Consider the following 21,200-nt stretch of genomic DNA (forward strand, 5'->3'; position numbering starts at 1 on the left):
CATGTCCCATTGTTGTTTTCCCTCCATAGTAGGCAAGGCATAAGCATATGTGGCTTTGAACCTTGCAACAGAGTAGTAATCATGCACATACTGCTGTATGTTCCCTGCTGGACCTGGGAGAGAAGTGATGAAAAACAAGGCATGAATGCATGGCAACCCAGTTATCTGCCATTGCCTACAACTGCAAGTTCTAGCTTCTAAATCCACTGGATATCTCCATTCCCTCTTCTCTTTATCCAAATATGATATCTCTGCTGTGGTACCCGAGCAAAGAGTCATGTTCATTTCCAAGCCTGTTGTCTTCTGCTTCAGTTCATTCATCATGGCAGGGATGATAATGTGGCCCATGAATTTTGCCTTGGCTATTCCTGCACGATAATGAAATTTCTGCATGTATTCTATCCTTATCCTGTCAAGCAAATCCACAACATAATGACATTTTAGTTTCCGGATCGTTGAGTTGAAAGACTCTGCTAGATTATTGTGCACATAGTCAACTTTGCTCACTTCACTGAATTGGCTTCTGGCTCATAACTTGGAGTGGTGTGTTTCCAAGTATTCTTTCACTTTGGTATTCATGTATAACTGCCTCAAGTGGTAGTTGTGCTTCTTCACACTGCAAGTCAAAGATGCTGGCCATAAATTGTCGGCATACACCTTTCCTTTGAATTTCTTCATGAAATTTGCAGCAAGGTGACACATGCATTCCCTATGCTCTACTCCAGGGAACACATTGTCCACGGCCACTTCTAAACCTTTGCAGGCATCTGTATGAATGACCAACCCATTGGGATGTGCAATAGCCTGGCGCAGATTATGCAAAAACCAAGTCCAGCTCTCCTCAGACTCTGTCTCCAGCACACCGTAGGCAACTGGAAATACAAAACTGTGTGCATCGACTGCACAAGCTGCTACTAACTGTCCTTTAAACCTCCCTGTGAGAAAAGTGGCATCAATAGCCAAATAAGGCCTGCAGCCTGCCAAAAAACTGTGTGCATCAACTGCACAAGCTGCTACTAACTGTCCTTTAAACCTCCCTGTGAGAAAAGTGGCATCAATAGCCAAATAAGGCCTGCAGCCTGCCAAAAAACCCCGGCGACAAGCCTCAAAGCAGACAAAAACCCTCCTAAAGCATTCCTTGGTCTTTGTCACTCCCCTGAATGTGTACTCCACGGTGTGGTGATCAATATCTAAATACTACCTGGGCTTGTCCTCTCCACTTCACCTTTGAATGAATACAACAATTGAAAACTTTCCTGCTAGTTATCATAAATAGAATCCATAGCATGTTGTTTACCATTGAACAACCTCGTGTATGGTAAATCTATCTTGAACTTATCTTTGATGTTCTTCTGCAATTCCTTTGGACCCACTTGCTGGTTTTCTTTCATCCACTTCTTTACTTCTTCTGCCACCCATCTTGACTTGGCTCTACTGATTGTATCCTTCCTAAGGGTTGATTCCTGACATGTGTGCTTAGTTCACTTTGACCTGAACATTAGTGATATTCCGCATTTTAGATGCGAGTAGCCTCCATGGACAACCCTCTGTCGGACAGTGCACTCTGTAACGTACTTGATCGCTCTTGTCAACTTTGAAAGTACGTTCTACCTTGATGCAGTATGTCACAAGTGCATTTCTACACTCATTCATGGATGCAAAAACAGTACCTTCTTCCATATGAGGGTTCAAAGGGTCCCATTCAACAGCTGCAAGGTCTTCGTCCTCACCCACCGCGTCATCATCCACACGGACTGCATTGTGAGCCTCATCTTGGTTTTCAGTCCAAGGTGCCCGTCGTAAATTCCGAATAACATCAGAATATAGCTTCTCTTCATCAACCCCAGAATTGTAGTCCTCAGGCTCCACTTCAAGGGGGACCCTACTGCTGTTGCCCACACTTGTCGAGCCACCACGTCGCCGTGCACCAACTGAATTGTTCTGGCTAGAGATGCCATTACGATGACTTGGTTCTCCCTAAGATGTTGCACCCGTCATCCTAGGTCCAAATGCCTGCTCAAGCACATCAACTTGCAGCCTCACATGAAAATTATCTTTCTCTTTATGCCTAACAAACATGGTAGCTAGCTCTTCATCATTACTAACTGTCACCCAATTCTTTTCCCCATCATAGTATTTGTATACCACTTCATCAAGCAAACCCCAAGGATACTGGCTACAAATTACCTCCCCAAATTGTCTGAAACTCCAATTACTAGCCATTGGCAACCGATAATCAAAACCTCCTTGGTATTTCTTCTTATCCTTTGCATCGAACATGTACCGGTCCCTTCTAATGTGCACCATGAAAGCAAACCGCAACTCCATCCTAACCGGCGAAAAACAGAGACACAATCAGCACACTAATTGGGCAAACCTACTCGAATCGAGTGTTCAAATGCACAACTAAGCTCATTCTAAACAAGAGGCGAGACTTACCCCTCGGGAACCCAGTCGTGGACGCGGCGGATCTCCGGCCCGATGCCTGCCTCGCCAAATACTCTGGGGTCGCCGCTGCTCGCCATTTCTCCCTAGCGTTCTTCCTCCTAGTTCAAATAGCTCCAGCAGCCCCCCACCTTTGAGCGCTCTGTCCGGGTGCACGGAAGGAGGCCGCGCCGCGGGTCGAGCAGGTGGCGGGCGCCCCACCTGTGGCGTCGCAGGAAGGTGGTGGGCGTCGCATGTAGCCGTGGAGTGTAGGCGCAGGACGGTAGCGGCGGAGCAGGCCGTGCAGCTGGTGGCAGGGCAGGTGCTGGCCGCGGCGCAGGCGGCGGCGGCAGCGCAGGACAGCCGGCCGGCGGATGGGCGGAGTGAGCTGAATGATTTGGGGATTTAGTTGCACGGGCCTACATGTCAGCTCCGGACCCACGTCCACGCGGTCCCACGTGTAAGCTCCGGACCCACAACCACTAACGCCGGCAGACGGAATGGACTCAAATATGGCCGTTTGGCCTCGTCATAGTTGTTGTGCATGGACTGGGGGCAAAACCGAGCACAATTCGCATCTGAGGGCAAAACTAAGCACATGGACACCACTAAGGGCAAAAGGATAAATAACCCATTTGAAAAATGTTCACAATTTTTTAAAAAAATCTTTGATTTTTAAATAAAGAGAAATTGCAAAAGAAAAAGGAAGCAAAATAGGAAGAGAAAAAAGAAAAGGAAAAGGAAAATAAACTAGAGAAAAAAAGGAACCAGAAAAAAGTAAAAAGGGAGAAAGGGAAAAACAAAAAACAAAAAAGGAAAGGAGGAAAGAAGAAAATCTATATCTATACCTACTATTAAAGGGAATAGGTATTCTTGGTTTGGTTTAGTTCTTTTCGTTTGGTTTAAGTGCATGTTAAAATTCCGTGTTGTTGGCTCGTACACGGGCTAAGCGATCTGGGCCAGGTACTTGTATGTTGATGGGCCTTTTATGGGCTTTCATAGAGATCACGAAAAATAATTGGGTCAAAATAAATAAACTTTGTGGGAATTGAACACCGAACCTCCTGTCTGTATCTTCCATGTAACAACCAACAACCTATGCAGCATTCACATTACTAATCCCAACTCACTCTAAATATACGAGTGGCAGTCCTCATATTTAGAGCAAGCTAATTAAGTGAATGAGCTAATTAAAGGAAGGATTGTGGGCTTAAATAAAATATTTAAACAGGTGTGGCTAATTAAAGAAAGGATTACGGGTAAATCGATGGAATAATTAAAAGAAAGATTGTGGTCTTAATAAATAGAATATTCAAATAGATGAGGCTAATTAAAGGAAGGACTTGAGGTAAAAGCTCAGATAATTAAAAGGAAGGATTTGTAGGCTTCAATGTGTTGGGGCTGCTAAATTAGAAAAGGGAGGATTTGATTCCCGACTAAAACGGGTGAGGATGTCATGGTAATTAAAGGAAGGATTATACTTAAATGAAATCAATGGGAGATTATGCCCGACAAAGAAAATATGAACAGAGATAAATTGCATCATATTTTTTTATGTTCATTTTGTAGAACGATGTTGCGTTGCGGTATGTTCTTCATAGTGAATCCAGTGTTGTGGGACATTCTGCTTGCACAAGAGATTAATTTTTTTCGTTGCAACGCACGGGCATATGTGCTAGTAATGATAAAGAGGTATGTAATCACGTCAACCTGTGAACCAAGAAGTTGCTGGTTCGAAATCTGTCACTCTCACAATTTTTTTGGTGATTTAAAATCAGAAAAAAAAGATAGATGGGCCGGCCCAGCTCGCGGGCTTACTGCGTATACGGATACGGGAGGCCAATAGTTTCTTAAATATGACCATCATGCCCTTTCTTATGAATAAGTATGAGCTAATCTGAGCCGTCCTTGTATTTAGGGGGTGTAATTCAAGTGCTTAGTCTGTGCAGAATGTTGGCGTGTTAATATTTCTGTAAGAAGTTTGTGATGTTTACAGTAATTTCATATAGATGGCATTTTGGAAAAACTTTGTACTCACAAGTACTACACCTCATTGCGTGCTTTTAGTCGAAACTCAGGGTTTTTTTTTCTCTTTTGTCAAATTTGCTTTACTGACCATGTTTTCTTCTTCAGGTGACTGAAACCAAACAGAACCAGAATAGGAGGATTTGCTCGTGCTGCTTCGCATGCTTAACAAGATCTGAGTAATTTTTGCCAATTGATAAATGCTGGTGTGAATACATACTAAACTCACCCAACATCTCTCCCTCCTAGTCGTACCCACAAATCATCCATCAAGTTACTATTTACAATGCCGGAGAACTGCGCGGCTAAAACAATGCGAGGGTGGCAGTTCAGTCACACCTCAGTGACCGACCAACAAAAGAGTGCAGCAGCAGTTCTACTTTTTTTTGAGAACTAGAGTAGGCTGGCCTACTCAAGGGGAACTAGTACATTCAGAGATCATCAAAGATCGTAAACTAGGAGGCACTTCAGCGATCAGCAATTGGTCTCCAGTGCTTCTGTTCAGCGCCGCAAGTCCATGTGCCAAAGTATTTTCCCCTCTCTTCACATGTCGGACCTCACATGCAGAGAAAGCAGTCATGGCCTGTTTAATATCCATGATTAGCCCATAACATGCAGACCGTGAGGGCATCTGAGCACACACCTCACTCACAATGATTTGGCTGTCCATTTCAAGGACTACCTGCCCATTAACCAGCCCGGCTAGTTCCTTCAGACCAAACAATGCCGCTCTGGCCTCGGCTTCCTCCACACTGTTACTGTCTCGCAGTTTTTTGCATGCCGACAGGAGCACTAGGCCACGATGATCCCGAGCAACCACACCGGCAGCACCCGCTCCTGTACCTATCTCGAACGCAGCATCAGTGTTTAGCTTGACAGTACCTGGCACCGGAGGCGACCACTGCACGTCAAGCGCAGCAGGTCTCCTGGATATTGATTCAGGCAAAACTGTTGTCCCTTTCCCCTCTGTCAGTTCTACAGAAGACACAGTGTTGTTTAAATCCTCAGCGTATTTCTTCAGAAACTTAGCCGATCCTCTGATTGTCTCCTTTCCCTCCTTGCGAATGCAATCCTCTCTCAAGTGCCAACAGCGCCAAAGGAGTAACAGAATTTTGGCGCGCATATCCTCATTTTCAGAGTCCAGTAGCACTTGAAGCCAGTCCTCACCCGTGTACCAAAACTTATTTTCTGCAGGTAATTCCCAGATTTCCCTCATGGCGAATCTGAGACCTTTACTTTTGGTACAAGAGATAACCGCATGATACTCATCCTCCTTGCCATTTCCACAAATACTGCATGTGGCGTCTGTCTCAAGTGTTCTTCTCCGTTTATTTTCTTTTGTCGCTAACGTATTAGTTGCCACCCTCCATCCAAAAATTCTGACCTTACCTGGGACCTTAGCTTTCCAGATGAGGTCCCAAATACTACGGTCATTTGCGTCCCTGGAGGAGCTGGAAGGGTTGTTGTTTGCCTGCCCTGCACCAGCAGCGGCTAACTTGTAAGCGCTTCTTACATAGAATATTCCATTATTTTCATAGTGCCAAGCAATTTGATCCTCTGCATCCGAAGCTGGAATAGTGATCTTACAAATCTCGTCAGCGTCAAATGGGTAAATTTTTTGTCTAATTAGCTCTTCATTCCACTCCTTCCTGTCCGGAAGCATAAGTTGGTTAACCCATCGTAGGCGAGACCTCTTAATGAATGTTGCAGTCATGAGACCCTCCTTTCTTGGAAGCCATTGGTCACGTTGGATTTGAATGTTTTTTCCATCGCCCACTCGCCAGATTAGGCCCTTCTTTAGAAGCTGCAACCCGAACTCAATCGCCCTCCAGACCGGTGAGGCATCCGATGCAAACACGGTGTCCAAGATATTGCCATGGGGATAATACTTTGATTTGAGCACTCTCGCACACAAGCTATCTGGATTTTGGATGAGTCTCCATCCTTGTTTAGCTAGGAGGGCCTGATTAAAGAGGTGCATGTCCCTAAATCCAATGCCTCCTGCCCTCTTTGGCTTCGTCAACCTTTCCCAAGACATCCAATGTACCTTCCTATGTCCCTCCTCCTCTCCCCACCAGAACTCTCTAATAAATCTCTCATATTTGTCACAGAACCCTTTAAACAGCATGAAAACACTCATGGTGAAGGTTGGTAGTGCTTGTACCACGGATTTTACATGGACCTCTTTTGCCGCATAAGACATGAATTTCTCCGACCAGTCATTACACCTCTTTCCAAATCTATCCATGATTGGTTGGAACTGGCCATCTTTCATTCTCCTTTCAGGGGTTGGCAGTCCTAGGTACTTACTCTCAAACGTGTCAGACTGTACACCCAGGACACTTTTAATTCCTTCTCTTATTCCAGCCGGACACTTTTCACTAAACAGGAGAGAGCATTTGCTTGTGCTTAGGAGCTCCCCCGTGCACTTTTGGAAAGTATCCAAGACTCTCTTGATGCATTTGGCTTGCTCCAAAGTGGCCTTAAAGAAAAGCAAACTATCATCAGCAAATAGAAGGTTTGAAATACCCGGACTATTTCTCGCAATCTTGATAGGAGTCAAGTTATTCTCTGCCATCTCCTTCTTTAGTAGATGCACCAAACCATCCGCAACAAAAAGGAAAAGGTATGGGCTGAGGGGGTCCCCTTGTCGAAGGCCTCGAGATGGACTAAACGGCTCCAGCAAAGATCCATTGCACCTCACCGAATATTTCACCGACCGTACGCACTGCATTACCCAACCGGTCCACTTTCTACAGAAACCAACTTTCAGAAGCACGCCCTCCAAGAAGTTCCAATCCACCCTGTCATATGCTTTGGCCAAATCCAACTTGTAAGCACAATAATTATCTCTCTCACTTCTACTATGTTGAATCTTGTGGAAGCATTCGAACGCGATGATAGCGTTATTTGTGATCATTCTTCCGGATATAAAGGCGCTCTGTGTCTCGGAAATGATTTCATCCAATATCGGGCGTAGGCGGTTGACCAAACACTTCGGCACCACCTTATATATGACGTTACACAAACTGATGGGCCTGTAGTCCTTTAGTGTCTGAGGATCTTTCCCTTTAGGAATAAGCACGGTCACCGTATCGTTGATCCCCTCCGGGAGGATACCCTTTTCAAAGAAGTCAAGGACACCTCGCATTATATCATCTTTGATCTCAGTCCAATTTCTTTGGAAGAAACGTGCCAGGAAGCCATCGGGTCCTGGAGCCTTGAGGCGCCCTCCCTCTACTTCAGGTTCAGAGTTATAGGCTCTGATCATCCAAGCAGATCACTTCAGGCGCCCTCCCTCTGGACATCATCGACGACGACTCTGGAGAGGACTCGATCACCGTCAGCTTCTCGTCCAGATCGTGTATCTGCTTCTTCAGCTTCTCCCCACGGTCAGGCAGCCTAGAAACCAGCGTTTGCACCAGTTTTTCATTCTTCTTATCAGCAAACCATATCATAGACAGACAAAGAATCGCACTGCTCCCTCCCATATTTGCAAGAGCATTAATTACCGTGTTCGAAAGGGTTTGTGACAGACGGTTGATTTTCGCCTTGATTTCCTCTAGGCGAATCAGGGTAAAGTTGCCGGTTGCACTCACTCAGTAGTGAATACTAGAAAGATCGACAAGGCTTACCCATTGTCCATCGAGGACAGCTTGTTATGGAGCATGGCGTGAAGCTGATGGTGCTGGAGGATGATCTCTTGCAAGATCGCCATGGAGGGGGTGGTCATTTTTTCGGCCTACCGTTCCCTACCGAGATGTGCAAGTGCACTAGAAGCCGAGCTGGCGGCGAGTTTGATTAGGGATTAATCACTGGATAGGACCGCTAGCAGCTGCAAGGGAAAATGCAATCACGACGATCCGTATCTTGGCGCAGATGAGGCATTCGCTGCCTCGGACGGCTCTATGGCTGCATTCAGCATTCCATGTAAACAAGACTAATCTTCTCTACGGGTGCAACAACCGAAATATTTGCATGCAAGTTAGTCCACTTGGTTTTCTCCCAATATGGATCGCGATGTAATCTCTGGATAGGATTTCCCCACCCTAGGCTAGACTGATTTACTTTGACTGCAAAACAATATTTATTTTTAGGCTTGTTGGACTTGTTGGATGTATGCATTGTGCCATGCCTAAGTATTTTATTGATCAGGCGACACCCAGATTTGAACTGGGACCCGACTCGGTATTCTTAAAAAAAGAGGGGAAGCAGAACTACAGGATTTTCGATCCTAGCGGGAAAAAGAGGGAAACGGATACTCAATTTAAAGAGGTTGGTCATCCTTCAATGCGGTTGTATCATCTTGATATATCAACTGAATGAAATGTTCTTTATCGGAAAAAACTTCCGTCCTTGTTGCACACTTCCCACCCACGGAATCACTCAAAAGAACGCCACATGGACTTCATTTGGGGGCCAGGCCTGATAAACCAGAATATGTGATTTTTCAATGGGAATAGTTTTGAAATCACTAGTTAAGGAGCACTCATTGCAAAGATCACTCCCACCATCCCAGGTTACGACAAATGTCACATTGCATGTGCGTCACTTGTCGCAACCTGGGAGTTTTCTCTTTTTTGTAGATCCGTTTATTCGAAATGTTTTATCTCTTAAACTGTGTGTCCAAATCTCAAATCGTTTTCATCATTGGATTCCTCGCGTCGAGATCTTCAAAATTACATCCCATGTTGATAGGTTTTCAAGAACTTTTTTCAATAAAAAAATCAAACCGGGAGCATGTCTTTTTTCCTTTCCGAAAGAGGCACGACTATGCCTCTCCTGGAAGAAAATCTGTGCTTTCACGAGAAGTAAACTCGTGCCTCTTCCGGAAGCAAATCTGTGCCTCCACGAGAAGTAAACTCGTGCCCCTCGCGGAAGCAAATCCATACCTCTCGCGGAAGAGGAAAAAACGTGTTTTTTCGCGCAAAAAAAAAATCTTTTTTGAAAACAATTCTCCAAAAGCTAAGAAAGACTTGTGCAAAACCAAAATGCCGAAAAAACATCTAAAAAGCTAAAAACACGTCGGAAAAATAAAAAATCGAAAGGAGCGTCTAGAGTGCGGCACGTGGCACCGGCTGAGAGAGCGCCAAGTGGCGCACTCTATGCCCACCCCGGGTGACCCTTGCAGGGGCTCCCGAACAAGCGCAACTCCATTAGTTGCTCTTCGGGAGCGCCTATGTCTCGCGCACACAAGCATATGGGCAGACCCAGTTCGCGGTAGTACACTACTTTGTTTCTTTTCTGTTTTTTCATGTTTTTATTTCGTTTTTAGATTCCACTTTTTACTTTTGTTTACCCTTTCAAATATTCTAAACATATATATTACAAAGATATAATTTACATAATATTTTGAAAATTGTTAATCATGCATTTGAAGAATGTTGAATATGTATACAAAAAAGTTGACCATGTATTAAAAATGGTGAAATCTTTAAAAATAATAATCAAAGCATTAAAAAAATATTGAACAAATATTTAAAAATGTTAGACAAAGCATTTGAAAAGTGTTAAATGTGTATAGAAAAAATGTTGACCATGTAATAAAAAATGATGAAACTTCTTGATCTTGTACATAAAAATGTTAATCAAGCATTTGAAAAATGTGGAACAAGTATTTGAAAAATATTGATCAATCATTTGAAAAAAATTAAATGTGTATAGAAAAAATGTTGACCATGTATTAAAAAAAGATGATTTTTTTATCATGTATATAAAAAAATGTTAATCAAGCATTTGAAAAAAAATGTTTAACAAGTATTGAAAAATGTAATCAAGCATTTGGTAAAGGTTGAATATGTATAGAAAAAATGTTGACCATGTGTTAAAAAAATATTAATATTGCATTTAGAAAATATTAATCAACCATTTGAAAACATTTTAAATGTGCATACAAGAAACGTTGACCATGTTAAAAAAATGATAACGTATTTGAAAAGGTTACTCAAACATATGAAAAATTTAGAAGTGTATATAAGAAAAATGTTGACCATGTAATCCAAAAATGTTAATCTTGTATTTGAAAAATGTTAATCAAGCATGTGAAAAGATTTTAAAATGTGTACAGAGAATATGTTGGCCTTGTATTAAAAACGTTAAATTTGTATTGAAAAAATGCTAACGTGTATTAGAAAAATGTTTTTGAAATAAATGCAAAAAAAACTTAGAATGAAAACCAAAAGAAACAAAGAAAACCAAAGAGAAAATGAAATATACAAAAGAAAAAATAAATGAAAAATAAAACCCAGGAAAGAAATGCAGAGAGAATGAAAACAAAACAAAAAACCAGGGAAGAAAAAAGAAAACAAAAAAGTATAAAATAATAATAATAAGTAAGAAAAGGAAAACCAATAAAAACAATGAAAGAAACAAAGAAGAAAAAGAAAGAAGAAAAATAAGAAAATGAAACAAAAACAAAAGAAAAGGGAGAAAAGAAAAAATCCAGAGAAAACCCAATAAAAATGAAATAAAAGTAAAAACAGGAAAAGAAAACCAACCAGTATAAAAGTCAGCGTTGTCTACTTCTAGTAGATCGCACCCTATGTAGTACTCCCTCCATTCCTCAATATTTGTCTTTTTAGAGATTTCAAATGGACTACCACATACGGATATATATAGACATACTTTAGAGTGTAGATTCACTAATTTTGCTTCGAATGTAGTCACTTGTTGAAATCTCTAGAAAGACAAATATTTAGGAACGGAGGGAGTAGAAACGAATTCTATGGTGGCGTAGTGGCTCGCACGCACACATTTTTCACTCTGCTTTTTCTGGAAAAAATGCTCTAGTGGGCCGGCCCAATAGTGTAGCCCTCGATGCGAGAGCCACTACCGTCTCGCTTAATGCAAGACATAGCGCTCTGATAGCTTCCCTCCAGGACATCGGGCCAGTTAGCGGTCGGATGGACAAGGATGAGCAGGTTACATGATTTGATGACCAAAAAGGCACAAGACACCCGGTTCAATGTCCTAATAATAAAGAGTACACCCTACAATTTTGTTTATTTGTTGTTAAGGTAAACAATAATGCACACTAGAAATCTATGTGAAGATATCTGTTAGAGACATGCCTTCTTGAGCTTTCTACAAGGATATCTGTTATTTCGTCATTATTATGTTTTTAGATCAAAGAGAATTTTAAATTCAACCAAGGTTTCTCTTGTTACTATCTCAAACAAAATTCTAAGAAAAACAACAAACATACATTTTGTTCCAAAAATCTATTTCAGTTGAGCACATGTGCATTTGCAAATATAGATATTTGAGTTATAACAAAGAACATTGCATCTTAAATTTTTAACATCAATGTTGCATTATTGTTGATTGTCTTAAATATAGTAAAAAATATAATATCTCATGTTGATCCAATAAATCATATACAGCTAAAAATGTTTGGTATAAAAATGTGTGTTTCGGTAGGTTGGTGTGTTCAATAAATTACTAGAGTAGAGAAAAATTATGTCTGCAGTTTAAATTTAACGATGTTTCAGAATGACAAAAATCTTCGAATTATTCAAATCGATAAGTTGTCTGGATTATAACGCTGCAAAATTAAAATAAGAGATTGAGTCATGTGTTATATTAAGAGGGTGGAACAAGGGAGCGGACATATGGTGGACGGCGAATTTGGTGGACCTTATCCGAGTCATCCAATCATTTTTTTTATTTTAGCTTGTGTGTCGCTTGTCCCCCCCTGTTATTTATAGCAGTAGCCATTAGATGCAGTAGGAGTACAGGAATGGAACAAATGTTTCATTGTGTGGACTTGTACGTGCGAACATAACGAGCTAGTGAATGTGACTTGGTGGAAGGAGCAGTTGGTTGGCAATGAATTTAGAACACTTACATGCGGTGCAGCGACTTGACATGATAAATTGCTTTGATGGGTGATGGGCTAGACAACGGCAACTTTTAGCATGTCGAGACGTGACCAAAAAGGGACTATCATCTGCCAAATTATGAATCTTTTAATTGCTGCATTTAAGGAATCATTAGTCTGAAAAACTGATCGAACCTAATTAATAATATAATTAGGGGGTAGAAACACATGTAATCTAAGTAACAAAAAATATTAGTGCCGGTTATAAAGTTTAAGATGATTTATGACCGTAAAAATAGTTGATAAATATTCAAAAACATAATTTCAAGTTTTATAAAATTCAAGAAAAGAAAACTATGAAAACTTATTCATACTGAGGACGGATCTATGAAATTTGGTCAAAAATATTATGATTTGCAAGTTGTACAATGAAACAAAACTCTGGCCCAACGATTAATAAAATTGACCCATTTTCATTTATGTATTTATTTTTTCTCAACATCACGTATGGACATATATTGTTATGAAAAAAAAATTCTTGAACATGTTATATGTGCAATTTTGTCGATTTTTTTTTGCGTTGTGGAAATATGTGTTTTTCAAGAGTCCACTAACGCACCTGTCCACCAAAGAACAAATTTTGGTGATACAAAAATTATATTACAGAAGGCACAGTAATACATTAATCTAACAAGCATGTGCAAGACTAATTTTTTACTATAGTCCGTGTCGTGGTTTTGTGACGGTAGATGTCCTAGTGTGAGGACTTAGTCGTGACATCATCGCAACTAGGTAGTAACTTGAACCGGGTTGGTCGGAATCGAGTGACGCGAGTTTTACCCAGGTTCGGCCCCTCGCGGTGGAGGTAAAGCCTATATCTTGCTTGCTTGATATTGATGATGATGACGATCTCGATTACAAGGGCGGTGTTTCGCTACCTCTAATTGAGAGCATCTACTTTGATCTTGTCTAAGACTTTTTGTCTATCTAAAACTTGTCCCTCTTGGGGTGCCCTGTCCCTCCTTATATAAGTTGAAGGGGCGACTTACATGTAGAGTTCTAGTAGGATTAGGACTAGTCTATTTTCTATTACAAGTGGAATCCTAGTCTAGATCTTGCTTCTCTTATAAGGAAAAATATATTCATTATGTCTTTCCTCCCAAGCCGGCCCCCCAGATACAATAATATGAGCCGACCTTCCCATGAGCCGCCTTCTGGGCCTTTGGGTCTTGTCATTTGTCTGACCTGCCTGCCGGGTCACTAATGAGCCGCCACGTCCGGCCGGGTTACCAACGAAGCGCCAAATTCCTGTCGGGTCATACTTTAGGCCAGGTCATATCGCGGGGTATATCCCCGACAGTCCGGACTGTGCATGTTTTTTTTCAACATCACGTATGGAAGTATATTGTTATGAAATTTTTCTTGAACGTGTTATATGTGCAATTTTGTCGATTTTTTGCGTTGTGGAAATATGTATTTTTCAAGAGTCCGCCAATGCACCCGTCCACCAAAGAACAAATTTTGGTGATACAGAAATTACATTACAGAATGCACAGTAACACATTAATCTAACAAACCTATGCAAGACTATTTTTTTACTATTGTCCGGACTGTGCGTGTTTAATCCCTTCCCGAAAACCCAGTTATTAAAAAGTTAATTAATTTTTTAGTAACACAAACTGGCACTAACAAAAACGTATATTAAGGTATGATATTTTCACCCCTAGTATCAGTGTTATAGTTAGAGAGGATGTTTGTAGAGAATTGAACTTCTTTACAGAAGCTTTATCAGACAAATACCTGGGTCTACCCACCATGGTTGGGGTTAACCGTAGTGACTGTTTCGAACACCTCATTGATAGAGTATGCCAGAGGTTGAAAGGATGGAAGAAAAAAGTGGTATCCATGCAAATACCTAGGTCTACCCACCATGGTTGCGGTGAACTGTAGTGCATGTTTCTATGACCTCATTGATAGAGTGTGCCAGAGGTTGAAAGGATGGAAGAAAAAAATGGAATCCATGCAAGGCAAAGAAATTTTGTTGATGTCAGTTGCACAAGCTATTCCCTCATATGCCATGTTAGTATTTAAATTTCCCAAAGGAATTTGCTAATCGATAACTGATCAGATGTCAAGATTTTGGTGGGGAGATAGTGAAGATAAGAAAAAGATGCATTAGTATGCATGGTGGAAGATGTGCATCCCAAAGAATAAAGGGGGCATGGGATTTAGCGACTTGCACAACTTTAATCTTGCCATGTTCACAAAGCAGTGTTGGCTAATCCAGAACCCTAATTTATTGTGTGCACCGGTATTAAGTGCAAAATATTATCCTGATTGAAATATGTTGTTGGCTGGCCCCAAAAAAGGCTCTTCATATATATACTTGGAAAAGTATAGTCTTGGGGATCCAAACTTTTAAGAGGGGATGTTTGTGGGGAGTTGGTAACGGCTCAAAGATAAATATCTGGCAAGATCCTTGGATTCCATCTAGTGTTTCAAGGAAGATGATCACACCAAGGCGAAAAGAATTACTAACAAAGATGGAGGAATCGATCAACCCACATACGGGTCAATGGGACGAGGAACTCATATGTTCTATTTTTAACTGTTAATATGATTCTGTGAATCCCTCCCTGGGTTGATATTGTAGAGGACTTTGTTGCATGGAACCACACAAGGTTAGGATATTTCTCAGTGAGATCTTCATATCATATGGAGTTTGATCACCAATATGGTCAACGAACTACTTACTGATGGTGGCGGAAGTATTCAAGTAAATGAAATTTAGAAGGATACGTGGCGTAAGTCCCTAGTAAAGTCAAACATTTTATATGGAAGGTACTACGTGGAGTACTTCCATGTTACGGCGTGCTAGCTTGTTGCCATACTCCAATTAATGGCCAATGCCCGATGCGCAAAATCGGGTTGGAGGATTTGCTTGTTCATTTGCATTAGATCGCTCAAATTTTGGGCTGCTCTAGGCTTTGCTCGAGAGGGGAGTAGGAGTAAGTTCATCTGAACATATAAAATAGAATGACATTGGGGAGGTGATTTTAACCAAGGGATGGGTAGTCAATAGTATTGAGATGAGAGACCGACGGGTCCTGCCAGACTCCATGTTTTGGTTGACAGCCCATTAAGTGGTGACAAAATGGATCGTAGTCATGGGCCACTCCGACGCCTCCTCCACCTAACGGATCTTTCTGACCCTTCTCCCCCAACGCAGTCACCCCTACACCTTCTCCGTTGCCCCCTCTCTGATGCGACAGTCGACAGAAAAACAATGGCGCGAATAATTTGTCCAATCTTTCACGGTACGGTGTCACCTGAAACGGCGTGGCGCTTGCGATCTTGTAGATGTAACCACCACGTAAACAACACGCACACCGGAGAGAGGAAGTACGTGGACGATCTTCAGCACATCAGTAGAAACTAGCAAACATGCCCGTGCGTTGCAACGGGAGACAAAAAAAGTTACACGCCAGCCAAATAAGTATGACTCAATACCTCAAATTATGAGCGTTCCCTATTTTCACACGGTGGCTCACCATGTTTCCACTTATCTTTCTTCCCACCCTCGTTGATGATGTACGCGATGTCCATGTAATCGCAATGCATTCAACGTGGTAAATCCCAAGCCAATGAGCTCTTGCCACTGCATGGCATACTTGTCATTGTGCCGCGCAAGAGAATGTTTAAAACTTTAAAAACAAATTTCATGGACCACAAACTACTCCTAGCGCCTAGACATAAAAAGACTTTCCAAAAACTACCCAAATCCTAGACATGAAAAACTTTTGAATCGATGAACATTTTTTCTAATCCACAAACATTTGTTTTAAATTTTTGGGCATTTTTTAAATGCATGAACATTTGTTTTCTCCAGACGAACATTTTTTAAATGCATGAATAGTTTTCGATTTCACGAACATTTGTTTTGTTCAGACGAACATTTTTTGAAATGCATGCATAGTTTTTAAATTCATGAAGAGTTTTTGAGTTAGCAAACCTTTTTTGTATCAAGAATTTTTTTTATAATTGGGGAACAAATTTTGAAAAATTGTGATTTTTTTATAATTTGCGAACAGTTTTGTAAATCACCAAAAAAAATAAAACTGCGGAAAATTTATGATTTCTCGCACATTTTCTGAATTCATAAACATTCTATGATTTCTTGAATATTTTTCTCAAAACTCGCAACCTTTTGTAATTGAAAATCTCAAATTAATTTAAAGAAGGAAAAAGAAAAACAGAAATATGAAAAGAAAAGGAAAAACGAAATGGAAAAAAAATAGGGGCGTCACGCCCCACGGGCCGGCCCATGTACGCGTATGTGGGAGGGAGAAGGTGCGTGTGAAAAAGGTAGAGGAAAATGGGACGACCTGCGGATCGAACACGGTTCTGCGCTGCGCAGCAGAGAGGCTTCAACCACTGAACTGCTGGTGCATCCGTTTCTTATTTGGGGTATTTGATTTATAAACGACCGTCCGCGACGATGACTTTGAAAAAAAGAATCGTTTTCTTGACTTATGAGTGGCATGGCGGGTAATTTATAGCAACTTTGAGGGTATTTTTTTACGGACGACCAGAATCTCTATTTGCTTTATTATTATTATTAGGTAAAGATTGAAACTAGAATCAATGTCAAACCAAAATCACAAAGCCTCAAAAGCTATCAACAAATATTCTGCGGCGGCTTGGAGATACCCCGAGTTGCCGATCTATCCATCGATGAAAAATAGCCTAAAAAAACCAACCCTCGTACACGGCCTTTAAAATAGTGCTCGCAGCAACGTACGTGACCAAGTCTGACTCGATTACTAAGTTGGTTTCAAAAGCAAAATAACAAGAAAATTAGACACGGACTCTTTCTCTCTCCAATCTCTACCTAATAAGCACCTATTGTTTCTGCCCGTACGTCATTAAAATTGCCCCCGAAGTTGATATAAATTATCCGATATGCCATCCGTAAGTGAAAAAAAAAATTCAGTTTTTCTTTCCAAAATCGTCGTCATCCCAAGTGCTCATATCCTCTTTCTTCCACTTTTGAGGCCAGGGTTCAAACCCCAGCTTCTATCAATTTTTCTCCACCTTTTTCTCACGCACTCAGCCCCCCCCCCCCTCCCACCCCCCGCACTTAGGCCTGCGTGGGCCGGCAGCGGGCTTAACACCTGCTTTCTTGGGGGCCTTCTCTTTTCTCATTTCTGTTTTTGTTTTTTCCTTCTTTAAATTAATTTGAGATTCTCAAATTTTAAAAAGTTGCCAGTTTGAAAAAGATGTTTGAGAAATTATAAAATGTGTGTAAATTCAAAAAATGTTCAGGAAATTATAAAATTTTCGCAGTTTCAAAAAATGCTATTGATTTTACAAAAATGCTTGCAAATTATAAAAAATCACAATTTGGAAAGAAATGTCGTGAAATAAAATCATTTTCATGATTTTGATAAAATGATCGTGTATTCAAAACATATTTGTAAATCTGAAAAAAATGATGAAATTTTAGAAAATATTCAAAAAATTAAATATTTTTTTGTGAAATTCAAAATTTGTTACCCAATTTTTAAAAGTTCATTGATGAAAAAACGTTTTCTGAGTCAAAAAATGTTCATGAATACAAAATTGCTCATGCATTTCAAGAAATATTCGTCTGAAAAACAAATGTTCGTGAATTTTTTAAAATGTCTGATTTTTTTTTAAAAATGTCGATTCAAAAAATTATTCCGATTCAGAAGTATTTTATGTCTAGGATTTGATTAGTTTTTGGGAAGTCTTTATATGTCTAGACGTGGGAGTAGTTCGTGGTCGATGAGATTTGTTTTTAAAGTTTTAAATATTTCCTTGCGCGAGACCATGACAAGTGTGTCGTGCACTGACAAGCTGATTGTTTACCACGTCGAATGCATTGCGATCACGTGGATATCACGTCCATCATCAACGAGAGTGAGAAGAAAGATAATTGACAATATGGTGAGTCATCGTGTTAAAACAGATGGCGCTCATATGTCACGGTATTGAGCCATACTTATTTGGCTAGCGTGTAAAAAAATCTCCTGTTTCAACGCACGGGTAGGTTTGCTAGTCTAAACAAATCGCTGATTATAACTAATATAAAAAGGAAAACGTTTCGCACTGGGGCGCCGGCCGAACCTTCGGCCGGTCACGAGCCACGCTGGCGCCCCGCGCCCGCCCAAACCGCGCCCCGCGTGAGATGCCTGTTTCTGTTGGGCCCCACGTGGACCACCCCTCCTCCCTTATCTTTTCCCCAACAACTGCCTTCATCTCCTACCTCTAGACACATCCCTTCCCCGACCGTATTTCTTCTTCATTTTCCCCCGCTGCTGCCGGCTGGCAGCCGCTGTCGCCTGTGTGCTTCGCCAAGCCAGGGGGACTGCCTGACTGCTGCCAGCCGGCGGCTGTTGGGGAACGTAGTAATTTCAAAAATTTCCTACGCACACGCAAGATCATGGTGATGCATAGCAACGAGGGAAGAGTGTGATCTACGTACCCTTGTAGACCGACAGCGGAAGCGTTATGACAACGCGGTTGATGTAGTCGTACGTCTTCACGGCCCGACCGACCAAGCACCGAAACTATGGCACCTCTGAGTTCTAGCACACGTTCAACTCGATGACGATCCCTGGACTCCGATCCAGCAAAGTGTCGGGGAAGAGTTCCGTCAGCACGACGGCGTGGTGACGATCTTGATGTACTACCGTCGCAGGGCTTTGCCTAAGCACCACTACAATATTATCGAGGATTATAGTGGAAGGGGGCACCGCACACGGCTAAGAATATGATCACGTGGATCAACTTGTGTGTCTATGGGGTGCCCCCTGCCCCCGTATATAAAGGAGTGGAGGAGGGGAGGGCCGGCCCTCTCTATGGCGCGCCCTAGGGGAGTCCTACTCCCACCAGGAGTAGGATTCCCCCTTTCCTAGTCCAACTAGGAGTCCTTCCATGTAGTAGGAGTAGGAGACAAGGAAGGGGGGGAGGGAAGAGAAGGAAGGAGGGGGCGCAGCCCCTCCCCCTAGTCCAATTCGGACTAGGCCTTGGGGGGGCGCGCGGCCTGCCTCTCCCTCTTCCCTAAAGCCCAATAAGGCCCATATACTTCTTCTCCCGTATTCCCGTAACTCCCCGGTACTCCGAAAAATACCCGAACCACTCGGAACCTTTCTGATGTCCGAATATAGTCGTCCAATATATCGATCTTTACGTCTCGACCATTTCGAGACTCCTCGTCATGTCCCCAATCTCATCCGGGACTCCGAACTCCTTCGGTACATCAAAACTCATAAACTCATAATATAACTGTCATCAAAACCTTAAGCGTGTGGACCCTATGGGTTCGAGAACAATGTAGACATGACCGAGACACGTCTCCGGTCAATAACCAATAGCGGAACCTGGATGCTCATATTGGCTCCTACATATTCTACAAAGATCTTTATCGGTCAGACCGCAATAACAACACACGTTGTTCCCTTTGTCATCGGTATGTTACTTGCCCGAGATTCGATCGTCGGTATCTCAATACCTAGTTCAATCTCGTTGCCGGCAAGTCTCTTTACTCGTTCCGTAATACATCATCTCGCAACTAACTCATTAGTTGCAATGCCTGCAAGGCTTATGTGATGTGCATTACCGAGAGGGCCCAGAGATACCTCTCCGACAATCGGAGTGACAAATCCTAATCTCGAAATACGCCAACCCAACATTTATCTTTGGAGACACCTGTAGAGCTCCTTTATAATCACCCAGTTACGTTGTGACATTTGGTAGCACACAAAGTGTTCCTCCGGCAAACGGGAGTTGCATAATCTCATAGTCATAGGAACATGTATAAGTCATGAAGAAAGCAATAGCAACACACTAAACGATCGGGTGCTAAGCTAATGGAATGGGTCATGTCAATCACATAATTCTCCTAATAATGTGATCCCGTTAATCAAATGACAACACATGTCTATTGTTAGGAAACATAACCATCTTTGATTAACGAGCTAGTCAAGTAGAGGCATACTAGTGACGTTTAGTTTGTCTATGTATTCACACAAGTATTATGTTTCCGGATAATACAATTCTAGCATGAATAATAAACATTTATCATGATATAAGGAAATAAAATAATAACATTATTATTGCCTTTAGGGCATATTTCCTTCAGCGGCCACTGTTGGTTGCGCTATGGCTGGGACATGGTGGTCGAAAATGCTGCATCCGGTGTGGGGAATGCTGGAACTGGGGAAAAATGCTACAACCGGTGCATACATGAGCTACGAGCGACATTTTATTTTGCTGGCCGGGGGCACCATGCCGAGCCATGTCGATGAGCCTCCATGGATGACCACGGTGAAGGTTGCGTCGCCAACGAGCGGACAACGATGCTGGAGCCATCATTTTGTTTTGCTTCAACCGGCGAAATCCAGAGCTGGAACCACAGCTGTTTTTTGCTGCAACCGATAAGCGAGTTGGAAACACAGCTGGTTTTTGCTACGACTATATCATTTTTTTGCTACATCCGGCGTCTCTATTTGCTACAATCTTTCGGCGGTGTAGTTTGGCCGATGACGACAAACAACTGCAACTGGGAGATCAGAAAAGTTGCAACCCACGCCGCGAAAAGGTACGACCGGCAACAAAAAAAGATACAACTATTGGACTGACGTGTTGCAACCAACGACGACAAACTTGTGGCCGGCGACAGCAGATAGCTGCAACCTACGACCATGAGCTGCAACCGGCGTCCAATTTTGCTACAACCTGCATTTTGCCGTGCTACCATTGGTGTCGAGTTTTGCTAAAATGGATGTATGTAGATGCATTTTAGTTGTAGATACGTCCATTTTTTATACATTTCTGCAACAAGTAGTTCCTGGCGGCCAGACGGCCAAAAGAATACTGAAACTAGGTGAAGCAGAGAAAAGAAAAG

The 21,200-nt window shown here is 41.9% G+C and overlaps 1 protein-coding gene across 1 annotated transcript; it reads right to left on the reverse strand.

Moving 5' to 3' along the window:
* Positions 1-2,551: 2,551 nt before the first annotated feature.
* On the reverse strand, positions 2,552-7,600 carry LOC147988115 (uncharacterized). The gene is made up of 5 exons (XM_087542612.1): positions 5,132-7,600; positions 4,879-5,032; positions 4,735-4,754; positions 4,541-4,624; positions 2,552-2,812 (listed from the first exon to the last, which is right to left on the reverse strand). Exons 1-5 carry the CDS (start codon positions 7,598-7,600, stop codon positions 2,552-2,554), a joined length of 2,988 nt encoding a protein of 995 aa, XP_087398738.1.
* Positions 7,601-21,200: the final 13,600 nt, after the last annotated feature.

The sequence above is a fragment of the Triticum urartu genome, chromosome 2A (genome assembly GCF_056163025.1).
Source record: "Triticum urartu cultivar PI428250 chromosome 2A, HENAU_Tu73, whole genome shotgun sequence".
NCBI classification, from domain to species: Eukaryota; Viridiplantae; Streptophyta; class Magnoliopsida; order Poales; family Poaceae; genus Triticum; species Triticum urartu.

Excerpts from the sequence above, each read along its gene's own strand:
- LOC147988115 (XM_087542612.1), bottom strand. The coding sequence starts at position 7,600 with ATGCGAGGTGTCCTTGACTTCTTTGAAAAGGGTATCCTCCCGGAGGGG. Across the intron at positions 5,033-5,131 it reads CCGGGCTGGTTAATGGGCAG|GCCATGACTGCTTTCTCTGC; the intron begins GTAGTCCTTGAA and ends GATATTAAACAG. Across the intron at positions 4,625-4,734 it reads CCGCGCAGTTCTCCGGCATT|ATCTTGTTAAGCATGCGAAG; the intron begins GTAAATAGTAAC and ends AAAATTACTCAG.